Here is a 17,673-nt window from a genome sequence, read left to right as displayed (position 1 = left end):
ATGTTCTCGTCATTATGATTTTGGAAACATTTTCTTTCTCCTAGCTTATTTTATTGTAAGAACGTAGCATGTAACACATACAACCTAGGTGTTAATCAACTGTTTATGTTATCATTATCAGTAAAGGCTTCCAGTCAACAGTACAGTACGCGATTAGTAGTTAAGATTTGGGGGAATCAGAAGTTATATGGGGATTTTTGACTGCATGGGGGGGGGGGGTTGGCACCCCCAACCCCTGGGCTGTTCAAGGGTCAACTGTATACACAACATAAATTTACCAGTTTCTGGTATGTCAAAATTTATTTTCTGGAAAACCTTGAAAAAAAAAAGACTTTAGGGACAAGGTGATTAAAGAATATAAAGCCAGACACTGGGATTTTTATCAGACTCAAGCAGAGCACTTTTCACACCTGTGTATCAGAAGGACACTGACCGCTCAAATGAGACAAACACCTTGTTAACAGAAAAAAAAGGCAGAACAGCTTGAATGGCTCCTGCCACGTCGTGTGTCACGTGTTAGAGACGCGGACGTAAAATTCCCACAGTGGAGGATACACAAGCAGATACAATATCATCCCAACTATAGTTTTAAAAAAGGCAGCCAAGAACGATCAGAAGAAAACAAAGAGGCAAACTGTTGCATGACTGGCTTTGAGCCACAGGATTATGGATTCCCACCACGCCCCACCCCCCACCCCCCAGCTTCTTTTGTATTTCTGACCTTTCCAAAGTTTCTTCAATGAGCATTATTATTTTTATTCTAGGGGAAAAAAACATAATTTAAAATAATGGTGAAGTACACGTTACGGAAAAAGATCTTTGAGAGTTTAAACAGATTTTTAGGAGTGAGTTCTGTTTTACTAGTTGTCCCCAAAACAGGGAAAGCCGAAGAAGAATCAAAGCACATTAAGAATGAAAGCACCACCAGATTCCTACAATTGACAGAGTTGAAGGCAGACTTACAGAGCTGAGTGTCTATTTGAGGCCAAGGATATATCTGCAGGTTGAGAGCTTGCAGCTTCGTAGATCTACCCTCTACAGACAAACCCACCTTCTCCTAAGATTTGAAGGGAACATTTCAGACTTTCCAGGCTTATAAACATTTACTGTAGAGGGCTACTATTTTTAGAACCTGTTCTGGATATGCGGTGTATTATTTTACTCCTAACCGCCTGCCAAGTTTAAGCTGTACTTCACCTTTGAGTAGTGGACTTGAGTAAGAGTTGGATTATTCTAACCAGCTTATTGCTACCTTCTAGCTCATTTTCTAAGTTCTGTCACAAGTGAGAATAAACATAGCTGCGTGTGTAATCATCAAAGAGGGTTGGGAATGTGATGAAATCTATTTTATTTTTTCCAAAGTTGTTTCTGGGCCAAGAAGTTATTTCCTGAAATAAATGGTTTGTTTTTACCTCAGTAAAGAGAGTGATTTATTAGCAGCTCCTGTGGCAAGTGAGACCAGGATCTTCTTGCTGCCAATTTTGTATCTGTGGAGGCTATTCACCGCACTGATTGCTTCTTGTAAGTTCTCCATCTGAACAACAGCCTTGAGCTGATAATCTGTATGGGGGCTGAGCTCAACACTCTTCACCTACAGCAGTAAAAAGGAAAAGGGAATGCTAGGTCTACCCCGAACCCTGTCAGCTTCAACCTGAAGGTGAATCATGAAGGAACACGTCTGTGGACTTCCGTGCTTCTGTGAGGGAACGTGTCTGAATGCTACGCTTCTGCCAAGCAAAACCTAAGTGAACCAGGACTGGGTGACCTTCAGAGACGTGAAATCGGCCCGGCCTGCCTGCGTGCTCTGGCACGCGCAGCTCTCCGATGCAGGCTCGGGAGCCAATATGTGTGAGGAGTCTTTGGGGTCTTCTCCAGACCCTGCAGACACCCGGGGCATAGCCATTTTAATCATCTGGAATAGGTGCACTTCTAGCAAACGGCACCTAAAAACCCCATCAGACACAGTAAGATACTCACAAAAACAGCCAACATTACTTTAGAATCCTACTTCTGTATTTTAGCAGCCAGAGTGAAGTAAAATCCATCAGAGTTTTATTCCCCAAAGTGCCACTTAAATCCGTGCCCGTGACCACGAGTGCCTCTCCCCTAGGTCTCCTGCTCTCCGGGGTTACACCCTAAAAACTACAAGTACAGCATCACCGTGAGCAGACCACAGGAAAAAGGAAGGAGTTCAAACTCATTCAGTGATACGTCTATCCTGGCTGCGGTTACGTGTGTTGAACTACGTTCTCCCGACTTGAAGCGCTAGCAAAGGGTAAAAGGAAGGCGAGAGGGGGTGAGAAGGTTACCTTGCCGTGCCTAGAAAATGCCTCCTGCATAAGCTGCTGCAGCTCCTTCCGGGATAATCTGTAGTCGATGTTGCTGATCTGGATGTCAGCACCATTTGCAAACGGGTCTGGGCTGTCAGCACCAATGCTCGAATTTGCAATGTTGAAAGCAAGTGGGGACGCTCTGTTTAAAAGGTTTGGAGACATACTCCTGCTTAAAACATACATGGTGGAGTATTTTTAAAAACTGTTATTCTATTTACTTAGTTTAAATCACTTAGGCTCTGTTTGAAGCTATATATAAAAACAGCTTTCCGTAATGCAACCAAGCAGAATATTTGGTTTTCAAATGTATTTTTATCTTAAATGTACACTGATTTAGAACTATTTCCAAAAGTACTACCTATTGACCTGTTATTAACAACCAGTACACAATTTAATACCAAATATTCTTTCATTGGATTATTTAAAACTAGAGGCAGAAATTATAGGCAGACCCGGTGAATTCATTTTCTACTCTGGGCATTGATTCTTGGTGAATTAGCCTGTGATACCAATAAAAGTCATTTAACTTCTCCCTGGCTCTGAAAACGCTGTCGCTCACGTGTTGTAGTCTTTTATGTGAATTTTTAATTTTAACTTTGCAGATCCAAAGTCACTTTCTGGAGCAAGCCTTCAGCAACTCAGCGCAACAAATACAATGCGTGAAGGAGTTCACAAGGTGCAACGTGGCCTCATGGCTCCTGTCCTCCAAGCTTCCAGAAGTACTCAGTGTGAGTCTGGAGAGCTTAGATAAGGTAAGCGTTACTTGGGTAAGTACAGTGGTCTACAGACTGCCCCCCACTCCTGCTTCTCAAATGGCTCCCTGCAATTACCCTGTGAATAAGAATAACCAGGGCACGTGTAGTTGGGGCTGCTTCCCCAACACGACAAAGTGAGGAGGAAACAGTAAGGACATCTACACGTGCCTCCCATCATGGCCAGGGAGTCCGAGTTAAGTTTCTGTGATCTCTGCTTACCCAGATTCCCACGTGGAGGGGAGAGACGTCGAGGAGCACGGCCCCCCATCGTAAGCTAAGATGGCCTGAGGAAGGGGGGCTGGAGGACGAGGAGGGGAAGACTCATCTCTTACTTCTGTATTCATGCACTTGCGTCGCTGGAGTTCCTTTGAACCAGCATCGTGTCCTCATCCCTGCTACTGCACGCAAGTACCCCACGATCAAGCAGGCGGACTCACCGAGAAGACCAAGACTGTGCTGCGAGCAGGGGACTGACTTGCCGTGACGTGATCAGCTTGCTGAAAGCAGATGGGTAACTCACTTGGAACGGAGTCTCCTCTTTCTCTTTGTTCTCTACAGGAGAGCTGGTGACACTCCGGGGACAGGGGTTCTCTTTCCTAATGGAGGGAACACATGAAGGGAAAAGGTCACGTGCTTGCCTTCACATTAGACAAGAGGCCGTGAGGAAGAGTAACGTAACCTACTTCGGGTTGGTTTTGTAAGCAGGTTCTGCCGTCCCCGAGTTTTTGGGTGTGGGCGCTACAGCGCTCAAGCTTCTGTGGGGAGGCGCCACCAGCCTCAGGTGGCCTTGCTGGGAGTCACTGCTTCTAGCGCCAGTCTTTGACTCCATGCGGCAGAGCTCCTTAAAAGAGACAAGCGCAGCGGAATTTAAAACTGAAGCGACCAAGATGTGTCAAACCCTGTACAGAAAACACGTAACTGAGAATCGTCAAAAATGGAAAACGAAAAAGGACATGCCGAAAGCAAGCGGGGCATGTAAAACACGGAGAAGAACAAACCGAACCTACCGTAAACTTCAGAAAGCAAGAGGTATCAAAGTTACCTGTAAACTTTTAACATTTGTGTTTTTTGTAGCAGATCCAGAATTTGCCTGCGACCCTTTTCCAGGCGTGGCTTTGGCACTGGAAGATTGTTCACTCGTATCTTTGATGAGGCACAATTTTGGATTCTTAAGTTTTTTGGGAGACTTCACTTTATCAGCAATTGCATTGGAACTCTTTGTTTCACAGAGTTCTCTATTTTTTGGAGTAAATGACACAATGATCCTATTACCAAAGACATCTTCGTTTTCCATTCGCTTCTGAGCCCGTTCTGCACTATCTTGGTTTATGAAGCGGAGAATTGCACTGCAGCCTGTGATACTCAGCACTTTCCCACCACAATTATCAGACAGGCGCCTGAGCCTGTTGGTGATGCTCTTGCCATCTTTATTTGCTGGTAGGTTATAAACATAGAGCAGAGTGTGGCACTGCTGATACAGAGGAAAAGGGTTACAACGGGTTAACTCAAGGGCACACATTCAATTACAAAATTAGAAGAGCAAGGAGTGATCTCCAAACTTAAGCTAACAACCTCGGAGGGGAGGTGGTAATGATCTTGAGGGAAGACAGTGAACTTACTTAAACCAAAAAAACCCAGAAGGAGGGAAATGTACCTTAAAGTACCACTCTGGCCAGTGAGAATGGCAAGATTTAATGCTCTGAATAATCAAGTCTTTTTCTTCTTTTTAACCATGAAGAACAGGGACCTCAAAAGTGGGCAATCTCTGACCTAAAATACTACATTCGACTTAAAGGCCTCTGAGGCTAGAAAAGTAAATGCCAATTTCTTTAGGAGTCATATGTATATTCTCCAAATGGCTGAAATGCAGCTCAAGAGTGTAGTAAACGTGCTTTTCCCAAATCAAGACCATAAGGAACGCTCACCCTGCTGGAAATACGCGCACTTTCTCCTAGCACGTGGCTCAATAAGCTACAGGTGTAGCAATAACCGCTCTGAATCGTGCACATGCATGGTGGGGAATAGAACTATGCAAAACCAGCTCAGAGTGCTACTGAAGTTTAAGGATTAAATGCCCAAGACGTGTACGATTTACTCTGTTTATCTGACTGCAGCCACATGAGTGTGTGCAAACCATCACCATATTCTTTAACCATGACTGGAAGAAAAAGACGTAATAAATCTTTCTCTATGGCTTTCATCCAGTTGACACAAACACTGCTGGCTTTGGAGACATTGACCAGAGATGTTGGGAAGATAAACCTACAAGCCAATTCCCCACAATACCGTGAAACAAGCTAAAAGCAAAATTCATACATGCCAATTCTCTATTGGTAAGAAAAGAACTATTTCTAAGCCTTACTTCAAAAATCTGGCCAGCCTCCTACAAAGAACAGCCTCACCTGGTGACCCCCGTTAAGGGCGGTCTTCAGCCCCCAAAATCTAACATTAGAGTGCAGCAAAAGAAGAATGCAAACCCACTTACTGGCATTTTTAGTGGTAACCTGGGGGGCAAGTCGGAAATGAACTCTTCGAATCTGATCAGCTCATTAGCATGATGCAGCAGTGCTTCCGAGGCCTGGTTTTTATGGACCAAAATTATGTGGAAACCATGCCTGTGTCTCAGATCACTGAGCTCCAATGCAAAATTGACATCAGCTGAAAGAGAAGGCACAGCCCACCCCGTCCCCAAACATTAGAAAGACGTGACACACACACACAGCTGTACTGCCCCCTACTGAGAAGGAAGGAATGGCTGGACTGGACTCAGAGTTGCTCCACCCCCCCGCCCCCCAGCTCCCACCCCCTTAACTGAAACAGGAACACATTTCACACAAGAATGAACACCGTAGGGCAATTTTACCACATACTTCTACTGAATTCCAAGACATGTCACTTCCAATAGTAAAAGAGAGCAAATATTAATATTTCGGGGAGCATCAGCTCTGGAAATTCTTCTTAGATTGTTAAAACTAGCAATACTGGGCCCAGGATACAAAAAAATAAAGTAGAATAAAAAACTACATTTTCTTTAACTGGCCCCACAAGAATCCATATTCAAGCTCTAAGGAGAAAATCCACAAAATCTACACAGACTCCCGCTTTTTTCTCTAAACCGTTCTCAGAGGTAAGCACAAATATGGCCTGTGCATTTCAGCCTCTCTGGGGGCATATTTCACTCGAATGTGTTCTGGCTTCTGTAATAATTCCCACACAGCGAGTTTAGTGGAAATGAGCAGATGTCTCTGCACTTACTCGACACGAGAACCACAGTGGCTGGAGCAGTGTGAGTGTTCGCAAACCTTCGGAGACTCTGGCGCAGTTTGTCGTCAGCCGCGTTCTTGGCGGTAGCGTTGATGTGGGCCACGGTCACCTGCGTTGATTCAGAGTGAGGACAAATTAGTGAGAGCTGAGGTTGGGAAATCACTACACATTCTGCCCACATCTTCAGAGACGGTCCTCAAGGAACGAAACTCTAGCTGTTGTTATTCTTGCCACTTAGCAATGAAAAAAAAAATCATAAACAGATCTCAGTAATTTCAAATTTGTGTCTCTGTACGAATGAACTAGATCCATTGTTAGCCCTGCACGCCTCTCTTCATCTGCTCTTGTACTTCATCCAACCCCCTTTCAGAAAACAGGCAGACAAGGAAGTGAAATATGAAGTAATGCAGCTCTAACAGCTTTTGCCAACAACCAGGAAGTAGCAGAGATGGACAGAGATGATGAACCTAAGATTTAGGGCTGTATATGATGTAACTTGTCTCTGCTACACATAGTCTATAGCTTTCAGGATCTGGGGTTAGGTGATGGGAGAGGAAAGGCATCTGTCCCCGAAAGAGCAAAAATGGATTTATTTCTGTTAAAGTTATCAGGCTTATACTGAAGTCTCCAGGGCAAGGAAAGGTTTTGAGAGGCATTTCAACTACATACAATACACAATAGGATTTATTAGTTTTTTAAGGAGCATAAGTATGTAATTTTAGGCAGCAATATGGCATAAAAACAGAATTACTTGTCTAAGCGTCAAAAGAACTAGATTCTAGTTCCAGCTTACGAGAATAGACTTTGCAGTCAGACAATCTGGATTTAAATCCTAGCTCATCTGGTTACTGGCCACGTGATCTTTAAAAAGTTGTTTAACATCTTGGTGCCTCAGGTGAATTTGCAAATTTCAAATAATAAATCCTATGAGCCCTTTTCATAGAGCAGTCATGAAAATCAAAAGAAAGGATGCACAAGTAACCATGCTGTGACACAGCACTAGTCACATATACGTGGCATTACTGAAAGATCAAATACGATTAAGTGATTTCTAGTACTTCAGAAATAATCTCTTGCTAATTTCCTTTATTTGCCAACCTAGTAGAAATGCATATTTAACAAATTTTGAATTAAAATTATTTAAAAAAACACACATGTGCTTCTTCTTGTACCATAATAGATGAAAAAACCTTTTTTTTTTTTTTACCTGGCAATTATTCAGCTCTTGAATAACTTCTTTGTTTTCTTTACTGATGTCACACACACAGATGAATTCTGCTTCTCTGTGGCCTTTAAAAAACTTCTCACGGATTCTCTGTACAACAGCAGTAGCTGAGCGGCCAGAGGGAACTGAACAGTTTTCAATATCCCAAAAAACTCCAATGGGGGGTAAGTTTTCCAGCACCTGTCCGGCTAGTGCAACTTCTGGTGACCCTTAGGAAATGTTAACACTTTCAATCACACATAGTGAAAAAAATAATGGCAAATTAAAATAATAGGTAGCTACCTATCATTTTTAGTGGCAGAAGAATGAAATTATCGATTGATGTTAAGCTTAAGGATACCAACCTCACTGGTTGACCTAAAAGGCCAACCCCAAGTTGCAATAACATTCCTAAGTGATTATTCCTCTTTTTCAGGAAAGAACAAATCTAAAGGTCAAGTTACTTCAGGCCCACAATAAATCCAGTGCAAAGCATGAGCCATCCTCATGCTGACCGTTATGTCTACGTTTCTCTGTACACTAACACGTAGGCGAATGGACACTGCAGTTCTGGGACCTGTCATGCTCTGCCCACGCGTGTCTACCTGCTCAGTATGGAAGAGCAATGAAGAGGTGACAAAGGGTGAAGTTGTTACTGTCCTTGATTAAAAAAAAAAAAAAATTTGAACACTGTATTAACATCTGATTTAATATAAAAATAAAAGTTTTCCAAAGACAAAATATCACATTAACTACTTTTTGGGGAAATGATACTAGGTTTTTCAATTCTTGTTTTTTATCAACCATTACTAAATCTTTCTAAATAGTAAGTACTTCTCTGGAGTGCGCCATCAACAAGTGTAATTAGGAACCTAAGTTGACACTAAGTCCCCTCTGGCACTTATCTCTCCTAATATATACCTCGTATACCTAGTATTCTGTATACGGCATCCAACCTCAGACAGCCTCAGTGCAACGTAAAAGGCAAATGACTCGTCGGTGTCTAAGAATAAAAAGATTTTTTACGAAGAGGGAGAAATGGAGATGCACATACATAGTAGCTTTAGACCACAAGAATCTTTTCAAGGTGATTAAATGCAGTGTATCAGATACTGAAAACTACTTAAATATGCACATTTTATACCATACTGTCATTTACCAAATTTCGAAGCAGCTTTGCCTAGACTGGTCGCCAATAACAACGTGGTCTCCTTCCCTGCTCCTTTGGTTCCACAGCCATTACACAGAGGAATAGTAACAGGTGCAGTTTGAGTATTTGGAGGTGGTATATTTGGCCAGACTTTAGCAGCATCAATTATACTATTTCTTGCCGGCTGTTTTAAAAATTTTTTTAAAAAAAGGAGGAGGTTTCAGACACATCATTTCAGAACCTAGAGTTATAAACAACAACTGAAAACACATTCTAAGTGTTTCTTCTTTCCACCTGTTAGAATCTGTCGCCTCTGACAGGATGTATTTTCAATATCTCAGTGCATTCCCAGAACTATTAGCTGTTAATTCACAAACTCACTTCACAAAGTGACTTTAAATGGTCTGGGACGACTTTCACAGCCTAGGGCATAGGTATCCTGCAGAGGAGACCCAGACACACTTTCCGTAAAGGAAACTAAAATCTTTACTTGAACACCCGTGTGATCGAGGCCAAGTTCCAAGTCCCTCAAATTATTACCAAAGAACACCATGGGGTGACCTATGTTAACATGAATGGGTCCATATATGAGGTGAGTGTTAGTTATGAGAACTCTAGCCTTTAAGACACAACGGAACCCGAAGCTTCGCCGAACTAGGTGTATGTGTAGGCAACGCATTTATTACAACGAGAGCCTCTAAAAGCACAAACTACGTGAATAAGGACTCTGCACGTTTTTGGATGGGCCTTCCCATTTTACCCTTCGCCTCTTTCGGGACCGACAGAGGCTATGCTGCTGGGGAGAAAGCTACCTCACAGAAGAATCTTCAGCCCCATGCACCACAAAGACTTTTCGAGACAGATCCACTTTAAAAAAGTCACTCCTCAAAAGTCAGCTGCACCCAACATAACAAATAAAAAGATACACACCTTGTTGAGACAGTCTTCGCAGTAAAGTGAGCCCTTTAAACAAACCGGAGGTACCACGTTTAGGTGCAAAGAATTGGTGCACAAGTGAGGCGTTAGCTCCGACTGTGAAATGTGCTCTTCCAAACGCCCCGGAGCCCCGCTCGTGAAATCAGAACAGGGGAAATAGCCAGCGGAGGCGCAGCCCTGGAGAGCCGGAAACTGATGCAGCTTGTGCACGTTACCATGGCAGGATTGGAAATGAAGCTTTCCACAACAGGGCAGGTGTTTGCAGGAAGATAGATTACTCTCTAGACACATGCTGGGGAAGTCACTTGCAAGGCCGGCCAAATTGTTCCTAGCTGAGGCATTCTGGAGCGAAGATGCAGACTGGAAGGCAAACCCTGAGCCTACCTGACACGTGACTGTCCTGGTGCTCTGTGAGTCTAACAGTGCGCCTGGGTGAATCAAGCTACCGCTACCTCCGCTACCACCGCTGCCACCGCCACCACCAAAACGCATCGGCGAAGTGGAGGGTTCATTAGGGCAATGAGCGCAGCAGCTTACTTTGGGGACAGGTGAAAGCTGTATTTTAGGTTGCTGGAGAGAATGAATATCTGGAAGCGGGACTGCTGGGAAAAGTTTAGAGCCAGCATGAAGGGGAGACGGCACGTCCTTTAACTCCACAGCAGCTTTCTTGTTCTCCATGTAATCTTTCTGGGAAGAGAAGACCAGAAGGCAAGTTAGCTTCACGGGGCCGGTGAGTTTTGGTTACTCACATCCTACTGCAATCTAGAGACGGAAGTAGTGTTCAGTCCTGTTTACATCACTCGATCACAACCAAACGGAAGGAGAACGGCGTGGCGGCTGAAGGCAGGGGCCTTCTTCACAGAACAGGGAAACGGACAAACAAAATCAAGACCGTGTCCTTCCTGGATTTTAAGAGACTGGGGCAGGGTGCTGCTTACACGGCCAGCAAGGCAGGTTAACCGTCTGTGCCTCAGGGACTTCCCTTTGATAACTTCCCCTTGCCTCACAGGGCCTTCTGAAGACAAAACAGGTGGTACGAAAACAACACAATCACGAATGGCGTTCAACAAGGATGGCTCACAAGCCAAGTGCGTTGAGGAAAATACTTAATGGTTCCTGCAGTCAGACCATAAAGGGTTTACCAAGGTCCTCCAGACGATTCCAAACTTTCGGATGAGATCAGCTATCTACCCACATGGCCCATCCATGGAGTCTTAAACGTGCTGTTGGGGACAAGAAGCAAACTCCAGGCTATCATGACCTAAAGCCACAAGGCCAACCACTGCTATGTAGCCAGTGAAAAGGATTAATTAGAAAACCGTTTGGGCACAATATTCAAGAGAAATAGCTTGTCATATGCCTCCACCACAGACACAGGACGTTGTGTTGTCGTTGGTGTTAGAGACCTGGGTTGGAATGTGATACTCAGCAGTTGTAGGACCTGGGGTAAGGTACATAATAAACCTCTCCATACTTCGGTTTCCTCAAGCTTCAGTTGGGAACACGATGTAGCTCCTACAACAGCTAGGAGGATAAAACACGACAGTGCACATAAAGCACTCAGCAGGGTACCTGGTCACTGAAAGGGGATCTAACTAATCGATAGCCCTTCCTGGCTGGCTGCAGGAACTATTAAGAGAAAGCAGATATGGTGATGGAGACATGCTCTTCCCTCAGAGTACAGAACGGGCCATCTAACTGCTATGGTTTCACCCCTTTGGCTGTGGTTCTACATTAACCTGGGAGAGCACACTCATTTGGGAGAAATCAGGATCTGAAGATGTAGGATTTTTCAGGTCGACTTCTCCTAAAAGGGCGGGGGGGGGGGGGGTTGCTGATAACCAACTGACTGCCAACAAGCAGTGTATCCTGCTCTCTTGGTAATTACAGTTCAGGCTAGAAATTCATTTACTGGCATTCGGATTTATATAGATCTGGCTCTTATGGTCTTGACTCAGGTCTGGGTACCACTGAAAGAAGCAGGTGTCTGGATCTATAAAGTGAAAGTGCAATCCTGTATTGTCGGACCCCAAGGGGGCCTGACCGACCGTCCCAGGAAGCCCTGCTTAAGGTACCAACCCTGCTGTCAGATGTCCTTAAAGTAAATGACCACAATTACTGATGCCATGCAAAAAAGAGAACTATATAATGAAACTCTGGAGGAGATAAGGAATTTAGCTGAGTTTTAAAAAAGTTATTAATACCCTTATATAAATTCATAAAGTCTCATTCAAATCCCAAATGCAAAAGCCAAAAAAAGGAAAGAAACAAAATAGAAAAGTGGGAACATGATGCATGCAGGACATCAGAAAAAGTCAAAATCACTATGAAAAAACAAAGGAAGAAGTTGCAGACATGTTTAAATGTTCAAGAGAAATCTTGAACAGAAAAAGACCGCCAATAAGGTCCTTTCAATCTTCCCTTGATTTTAAGACTCAAACCTCAGAAGGCTACAATAGAATAAAGTCTATTTTATACTTTCCTCTGATTCGACTCTACAATTTGGATTTCATCTTTGGAATCTCTGACTTTCCTAAGGAGTAAGTCTTCCCAAAATGTTAACATTAAATATTCAAAGCAGCTACAGTTAAAAAATTATGCTCTCCTTGAGTCAGAAATTATAATCATGTGCTACAAGGAGGAAAAAGCAGGATGCAAAGTAAAACTTAGCACAGACTCCAGGGAAAGAGAGACTGCCCCAGACCAAATGGGCCACTCATCTATTTGCATAACGAATTTGCTATGTCCTCAGTCTTGCACATATTTACCGTGTGGGGGCTAAGTGGCAATGTGTGCTCAGGACGAGAAAAGCAATTAGAAAATTTCCAGAGCCATGGCTTAGCATCATTATTTTGTCGGAGCCATCCAAGTGTTCTACTGCAGGGGTCCTCAGTTCCGTTTCCTTCCATCATACAGCCATACAAAGTGGTTCAACATTCTCCCATCTTTCTTTTCTGTCATTCTTCCACCCTGTTAAGAACGAGATCTCAACATCAGTTATTTGCATAAGGACAAATTTTACTATTAAAAAGTGTAACTTCAACCGTACTTATGGCGCAACTACATTTACGGTACAACAGCTCCCAATAAGTCAGATCGTAGAAACAGAAGTAGAATTCTAGCCAAGTGACAACCTCCTCCAGCCCCGAGGAGGCCTTTTCTACAGTTTTTCTTAATTCTTCTCAAGCATCTCTCCCCTAAAGGCTCTACTTGCAAGGGTCAAAATGTTAATAGACAAGAGCATGTAATTTTAGTAAAAGAACAAACACACGTCTTCATTTCCAATTATGTAAGATTCTGGCATCTGACTTAACAGCAACCTAACCCACTGTGTCATTGATGTGACTACAGAAGGTCCAAATTAAGTGACCTCTGTGGACTCTGAATTTGATTCTGCTACAGAACAAATCGAACCAATTCCTTCATTTACTTATCATGAAAGTGCAATCTGATATACCAGCAAAAATCCAACCGAGAAATCTCAAGTCACAGATGTGCTAGATCTATTCCAGTGCAACCACATTCTTACAAGTCTTAAACAGTACAATAAAAGCAGATCAAATCGATAACAGCCACTGGGCATGGAGGCAGCCTGCCAATGGTAAGGACAGCGGAACGTCACTCCCAAGTCTTCGCCATCATACCAAACAACCACCTCTTCTTACCCACAGTGGCCATTTTAAGGTCATCAATTTATCAGAAAGTTCACCTGAACAGAAATAAAACAATTTTTTAAATGTTTTTATTTATTTATTTTGAGACAGATAGGGCATGAGTGGGGATGGGGCAGAGAGAGAGGGAGAGAGAAAATCCCAAGCAGCCTCCGCATGGTCAGCGCAGAGCCCCACACAGGGCTCAGTCCCGTATACCGTAAGACCTGACTTGAGATCAAGAGTTGGACACTTTAACCGAGTGAGCCACCCGGGCGCCCCTGAAAACAATTTTTTTAGCTATCACTCTGATAAGATGCTCCTCTCAAGAGTTTAGCATCGACACAATATGGTGAAGGGAACAATGACTAACCAGTACTCTAAAATATACAACTGATCACAGAAAGCAGGGGTAGGCAAACTATAGCTGGCCAGCCAAAACCAGCCTGCTGCTTGTATTTAAATGGCCTTCAAACTAAGAATGTATTTTATATATCTTTAATTCTTAGGGGAAAAAAATTGTGCGACACAACATTATATGAAATTCAACTTTTGGTATCTATAAATAGAGAAATTTGTTTAAGTACTGTCTGGGGCGGTTTATGCACTACAACTACAGAGTTGAGTTACCAGAAACAGAGACTGGCGGGGAAGGCCTAAAACATTTACTATTTGGCCCTTAAGTTTCAGTTTCTTCCTCTGTAGAGAGTGCCTCTTTTCTCCCCCTCCAAGGCGGGGGGGGGGGGGGGGGGGGGGGGGGGGGGGGGGGGGGGGGGGGATTAGACAAAGGACTCCTCCCCAGCTCCCCGTCCATTTGTTTTCACCAATGTATAGTCTGTGCTAAGCACAGGGCTCGCTAAATCTTACATACTAAGTAATTATTTGTTAAATGAAGAAATGAATAAAGTAACTATTTACCTACTACATACAGTTAGGAGTTAAGTTAGAAGCAGAGACAGCATTAACAGCCACAATGATAAATTATAACAGCTATACTAGCTGTTTTTCTTACTCAACACAGGTTTTATATTCCCTTACAATCTCCTCTTTAGATCATAGGAATCTGTGATGTTCACAATACACAACTTCAACATGCTCTCTCACCTCTTCAAGGCCAATGCTGAAAGTGAGGTAACAGGAAGATTACAATACAGATTACAAAGTACTTTTATTTAACATTATTTCCTCATTCAGTAAATATTTATTTAGTGTCTACTATATAACAGGTCTGGGCTTGGCCCAGGAGATACAATGATGAAAGCAACCAGACAGTAAGATCCATTTATGTAATCTTTTTTCCCCACAGTCAATCTGTGAGATAGACTAGAGAGAAATAAACCACATTTTACAGAGGAGTAAGCAGAAGTTTAATTAAGTTTTGCAACTTGCCAAGATCACACAATTAGAGAGGGGGCAGAACCAGGCTTGTCCACCCCTTTCCACCACAACCAGGTGCCTTCCGTATTGCTCAACACAATCAACAGAAAGTACAAATGTATTGGCAGGCTAGTGGCCCGCACCCAGAAAATTTCCCAAGCATTCCTGGGAATGCCACTAAGTACTTAGGCAGCCAAAGCAAGTTCTATCCGACGTGAGTGAGAGTCTTTGAACAATTCAGACAGTGCTTGAGAGCACAGACTCTACTGTTAGTCTGTGTATTAAGTCCCGATTTTGCAGCTTCCTATCTGTGCGGCTTTGGAGAGCTCACAACCTCTCTGAACCTCAAATCCTATCTGTAAAATGGGCCTGATAGTAACCGCAGCATCCTCAAAGGGCTGTTGTTGGGATTTAATGAGACAGTCACATTATGAAATTTAGAAGTGGCCTTCTCTTAACACCCAAGCTAGTCCTGGATCCACAAACCACCCCAACCCATCACTTTGTTTTCATAGGTCTTCTATCTAAAATTACTTATTTGCTTGATGTTTTACGTCGCCCCTATTGAATATAAACTCCATGACAGCAGGCATCATGTTTTCTCATTCAGGGCTGTATTTCCTGCACCTAGCAGTGTCCGGTACCTATCAACAATTGTCCAATGAGTGAAGAGTTCAATAAACGTCTAGGAAGACCACTTAGGTTTTCATCCCCCAGGAGGCAAAACACCACAGTTACCGCTCAGAGAAGTTGGGGAGTCCAAAAGATACAAATGTAACTGGAAAGCTCTTGGTAATACCAGAAAGGTGCTTGGGAAACTAACACGTGTACCACGGTGTTGCTTTGCAATTAGTAGTGGGAGTGGCTCAGGGCAACTCAACACTTATCTGTCAAGCCAGAGACTACACCCTAGAGTGCTGAAAGACCGAGGAGAACGCAAAAACGCTCGGGGCGGGGGTTAAAAACACCCGCCCCTTTACTCCTCTCCGAACCTTCCAACTGTGCACACTGCTCGAGAAAGGCTGCTCTCCACACCTGGAAGCCCCACAGGGAGCAGGGAGGCAGGTGCGGGCGGGGAGCCAAACACCCCCAAAAGGCAGCAGCGGCGCAGCAATGACAGTCGTGAACGGACCTGAAAGGGAGACAACCGGAACCTTCGCTGGCGGCCTGACTGGTGGGTCCCAGTCCTTCACCTCGGAGTAGCCAACCTCCCCCACCCCCGCCAGCAAAGGGCAGGGGAAGGGGGGGGTACTTGTCCCGCCTCCAGCTGGTGGCCCCAGAGCAGTGAGTCCGTCAGGAACTAGTACCCAGCGCTGCCAGCCAACTCACCTCAGCCGCCGGCTCCACCTCCGCTCACATTCCGGCCCCGCCGCCTTCCCCCCGCCCCCCCAGGCCCTTTGTTTTGATTCCCGACTCCGCAGCTCCCGCCGCCGCCGCCAAGCGCACCCTCCACTTCCGCTTCCGCACCGCGCCGCCCCTGTCGCAAAACCGACGCCCTTCTCTCCCCACCTCGCTCCGCCCCTTCCTCCACTCCGCCCCCGCCGCAGCGTCCTCCCGCGCGGGGCGTGCTGGGAACCCCGGGGGGGGCGGGGCCTCGCGGCCCTGCAGCCTCGTCAGGCTCAGTCCCCTCCCGATAAACCCCTAAATAGGGTCCTTTCCCGGAGGAGACCCGGCTTTTTTGGCGAAAACCCCGAGTTTAAGGAGGCCTTCTCCCTTGCTTATCGCGGTGGAGTGGAAAGGAACCTGAAAGCGAAGAATGAGGGGGCTTGTGAGGTGGAACCGGGGGAAAAAAACCCTCCCAACCGGGAATTGGTACAATTCAGCTCTTTCGGTCTTTCGAGGGAAGACGGTTTAAGTGGGATTTCGATTTAAAAAAAAAAAAAAAGTCGTTTTGGCGCGCGTTCCGCTCTCCCTCGCTCCCTGCTCTCGTCACGTGACGAGTCTTTTTTTTTTTTTTTTTTTTTAATGAAATGACGCATATTTTCCACAACATCCTTAATCTAGTGCGACCTAGCGGCGAGAGGAGAGAAAAATAACTGCCAGCGGGGCTTCTTGCCCCGCTGGCAGAAATGAAGATGTGGACCCGGAGTCGGCGGGACAGTGTCACCTACTCTTAAGGGGTCCTCGTGATTTTAGTTAAAAAGCGTCATTTTTAATGTGTGGGGTTTTTTTTTGTTTTTTTTTTAAGACAGAGCGCACGCAGAAGCGTGCTTGAAGGGAGGGGCGGGGAGGACGGGGACAGACGATCGGAACCCCGTTCTGTGCGGACAGCAGAGAGCCCGAAGTGGGGCTTGAACTCCTGAACCGCCAGATCATGACCTGAGCCGAAGTGGGACCTTAACCGATTGAGCCACCCAGGCGCCCCAGAAAACATCATGTTTTGAAAGCGCTGGTCCGGAGCTCGTTCCAACGCATGTTGAACTGTTCCAGGGGCCGGTTGGGGGAAGCCCTGGGAAGCCAGTGACAGTTTGGGTTTTAGGTGGATGCATGTGCCATGGTTGCGGTGGTGGTGGTGGTGGTGGTGGGGTAGGTGCTTCGCAGTCTTCACTTTGACCTGAAGGGTTTTATTTTAAAGCTCAGCACCATGGTCATTTTTGAAACTGCCAACTGCTCGCGATTTCCTGTTGCCAATGAGAAAAACAAAGCGCCTGTCTAAATCCAGACCAATTTAAGATGTGCTGGCTGAGTTCGACCTAGAAGTTTGCTGAGAAAACAGATGAATCTTGCAGAAGAATAAGCAGAAACCACCCAATGAGATTCCCCTCCCCCACCCCTCCCCCACCCCCAGGCTGCGGGGTGAGGCAATTTCATTAGGCAATTCGCATTAAGTGGGGGAAATTTCAGGGGAAGCTGATCCATCCCTGTAGACGTCCTTGTAGACGCCTATTGTGGAGGGCAAGATCAAACACGCAGCTGAAGCACCCTTCGTGCTCGCCTTTCAATTTCCAGAAGGCAGATGACAAGCACACACATCATCTGCCTGCTTAGGTATTTATTACTGCTG

At 44.8% G+C, this 17,673-nt stretch overlaps 1 protein-coding gene across 8 annotated transcripts in view; it reads right to left on the bottom strand.

Annotated features, from left to right (window-relative positions):
* MARF1 (meiosis regulator and mRNA stability factor 1) overlaps nt 1-16,098 on the bottom strand; it is a 39,461-nt gene extending 23,363 nt beyond the window's left edge. Inside the window, exons 1-12 of one of the 8 annotated variants that reach the window (XM_042970995.1) lie at nt 15,999-16,098; nt 12,411-12,612; nt 9,637-10,329; nt 8,716-8,890; nt 7,560-7,786; nt 6,344-6,461; nt 5,574-5,746; nt 4,131-4,559; nt 3,772-3,929; nt 3,526-3,684; nt 2,310-2,502; nt 1,413-1,591 (exon numbers count right to left, since the gene is read on the bottom strand). In XM_042970995.1, coding sequence (XP_042826929.1) covers nt 1,413-1,591; nt 2,310-2,502; nt 3,526-3,684; nt 3,772-3,929; nt 4,131-4,559; nt 5,574-5,746; nt 6,344-6,461; nt 7,560-7,786; nt 8,716-8,890; nt 9,637-10,329; nt 12,411-12,554 — 2,648 coding nt within the window. In that variant the 5' untranslated portion in view covers nt 12,555-12,612; nt 15,999-16,098. Of the gene's footprint in view, nt 1-1,412; nt 1,592-2,309; nt 2,503-3,525; nt 3,685-3,771; nt 3,930-4,130; nt 4,560-5,573; nt 5,747-6,343; nt 6,462-7,559; nt 7,787-8,715; nt 8,891-9,636; nt 10,330-12,410; nt 12,613-15,801; nt 15,973-15,998 lie in introns of those variants that run through there. The other 7 variants (XM_042970997.1, XM_042971001.1, XM_042970998.1 and 4 more) reach the window with 7 other exon arrangements.
* Between the last annotated feature and the right edge of the window lie 1,575 nt (nt 16,099-17,673).

The sequence above is a fragment of the Panthera tigris genome, chromosome E3, assembly GCF_018350195.1.
Source record: "Panthera tigris isolate Pti1 chromosome E3, P.tigris_Pti1_mat1.1, whole genome shotgun sequence".
In the NCBI taxonomy this organism is placed as follows: domain Eukaryota; kingdom Metazoa; phylum Chordata; class Mammalia; order Carnivora; family Felidae; genus Panthera; species Panthera tigris.
The sequence above is the reverse complement of the archived record's forward strand: the minus strand, read 5'-3'. Positions and strand labels throughout refer to the sequence as shown.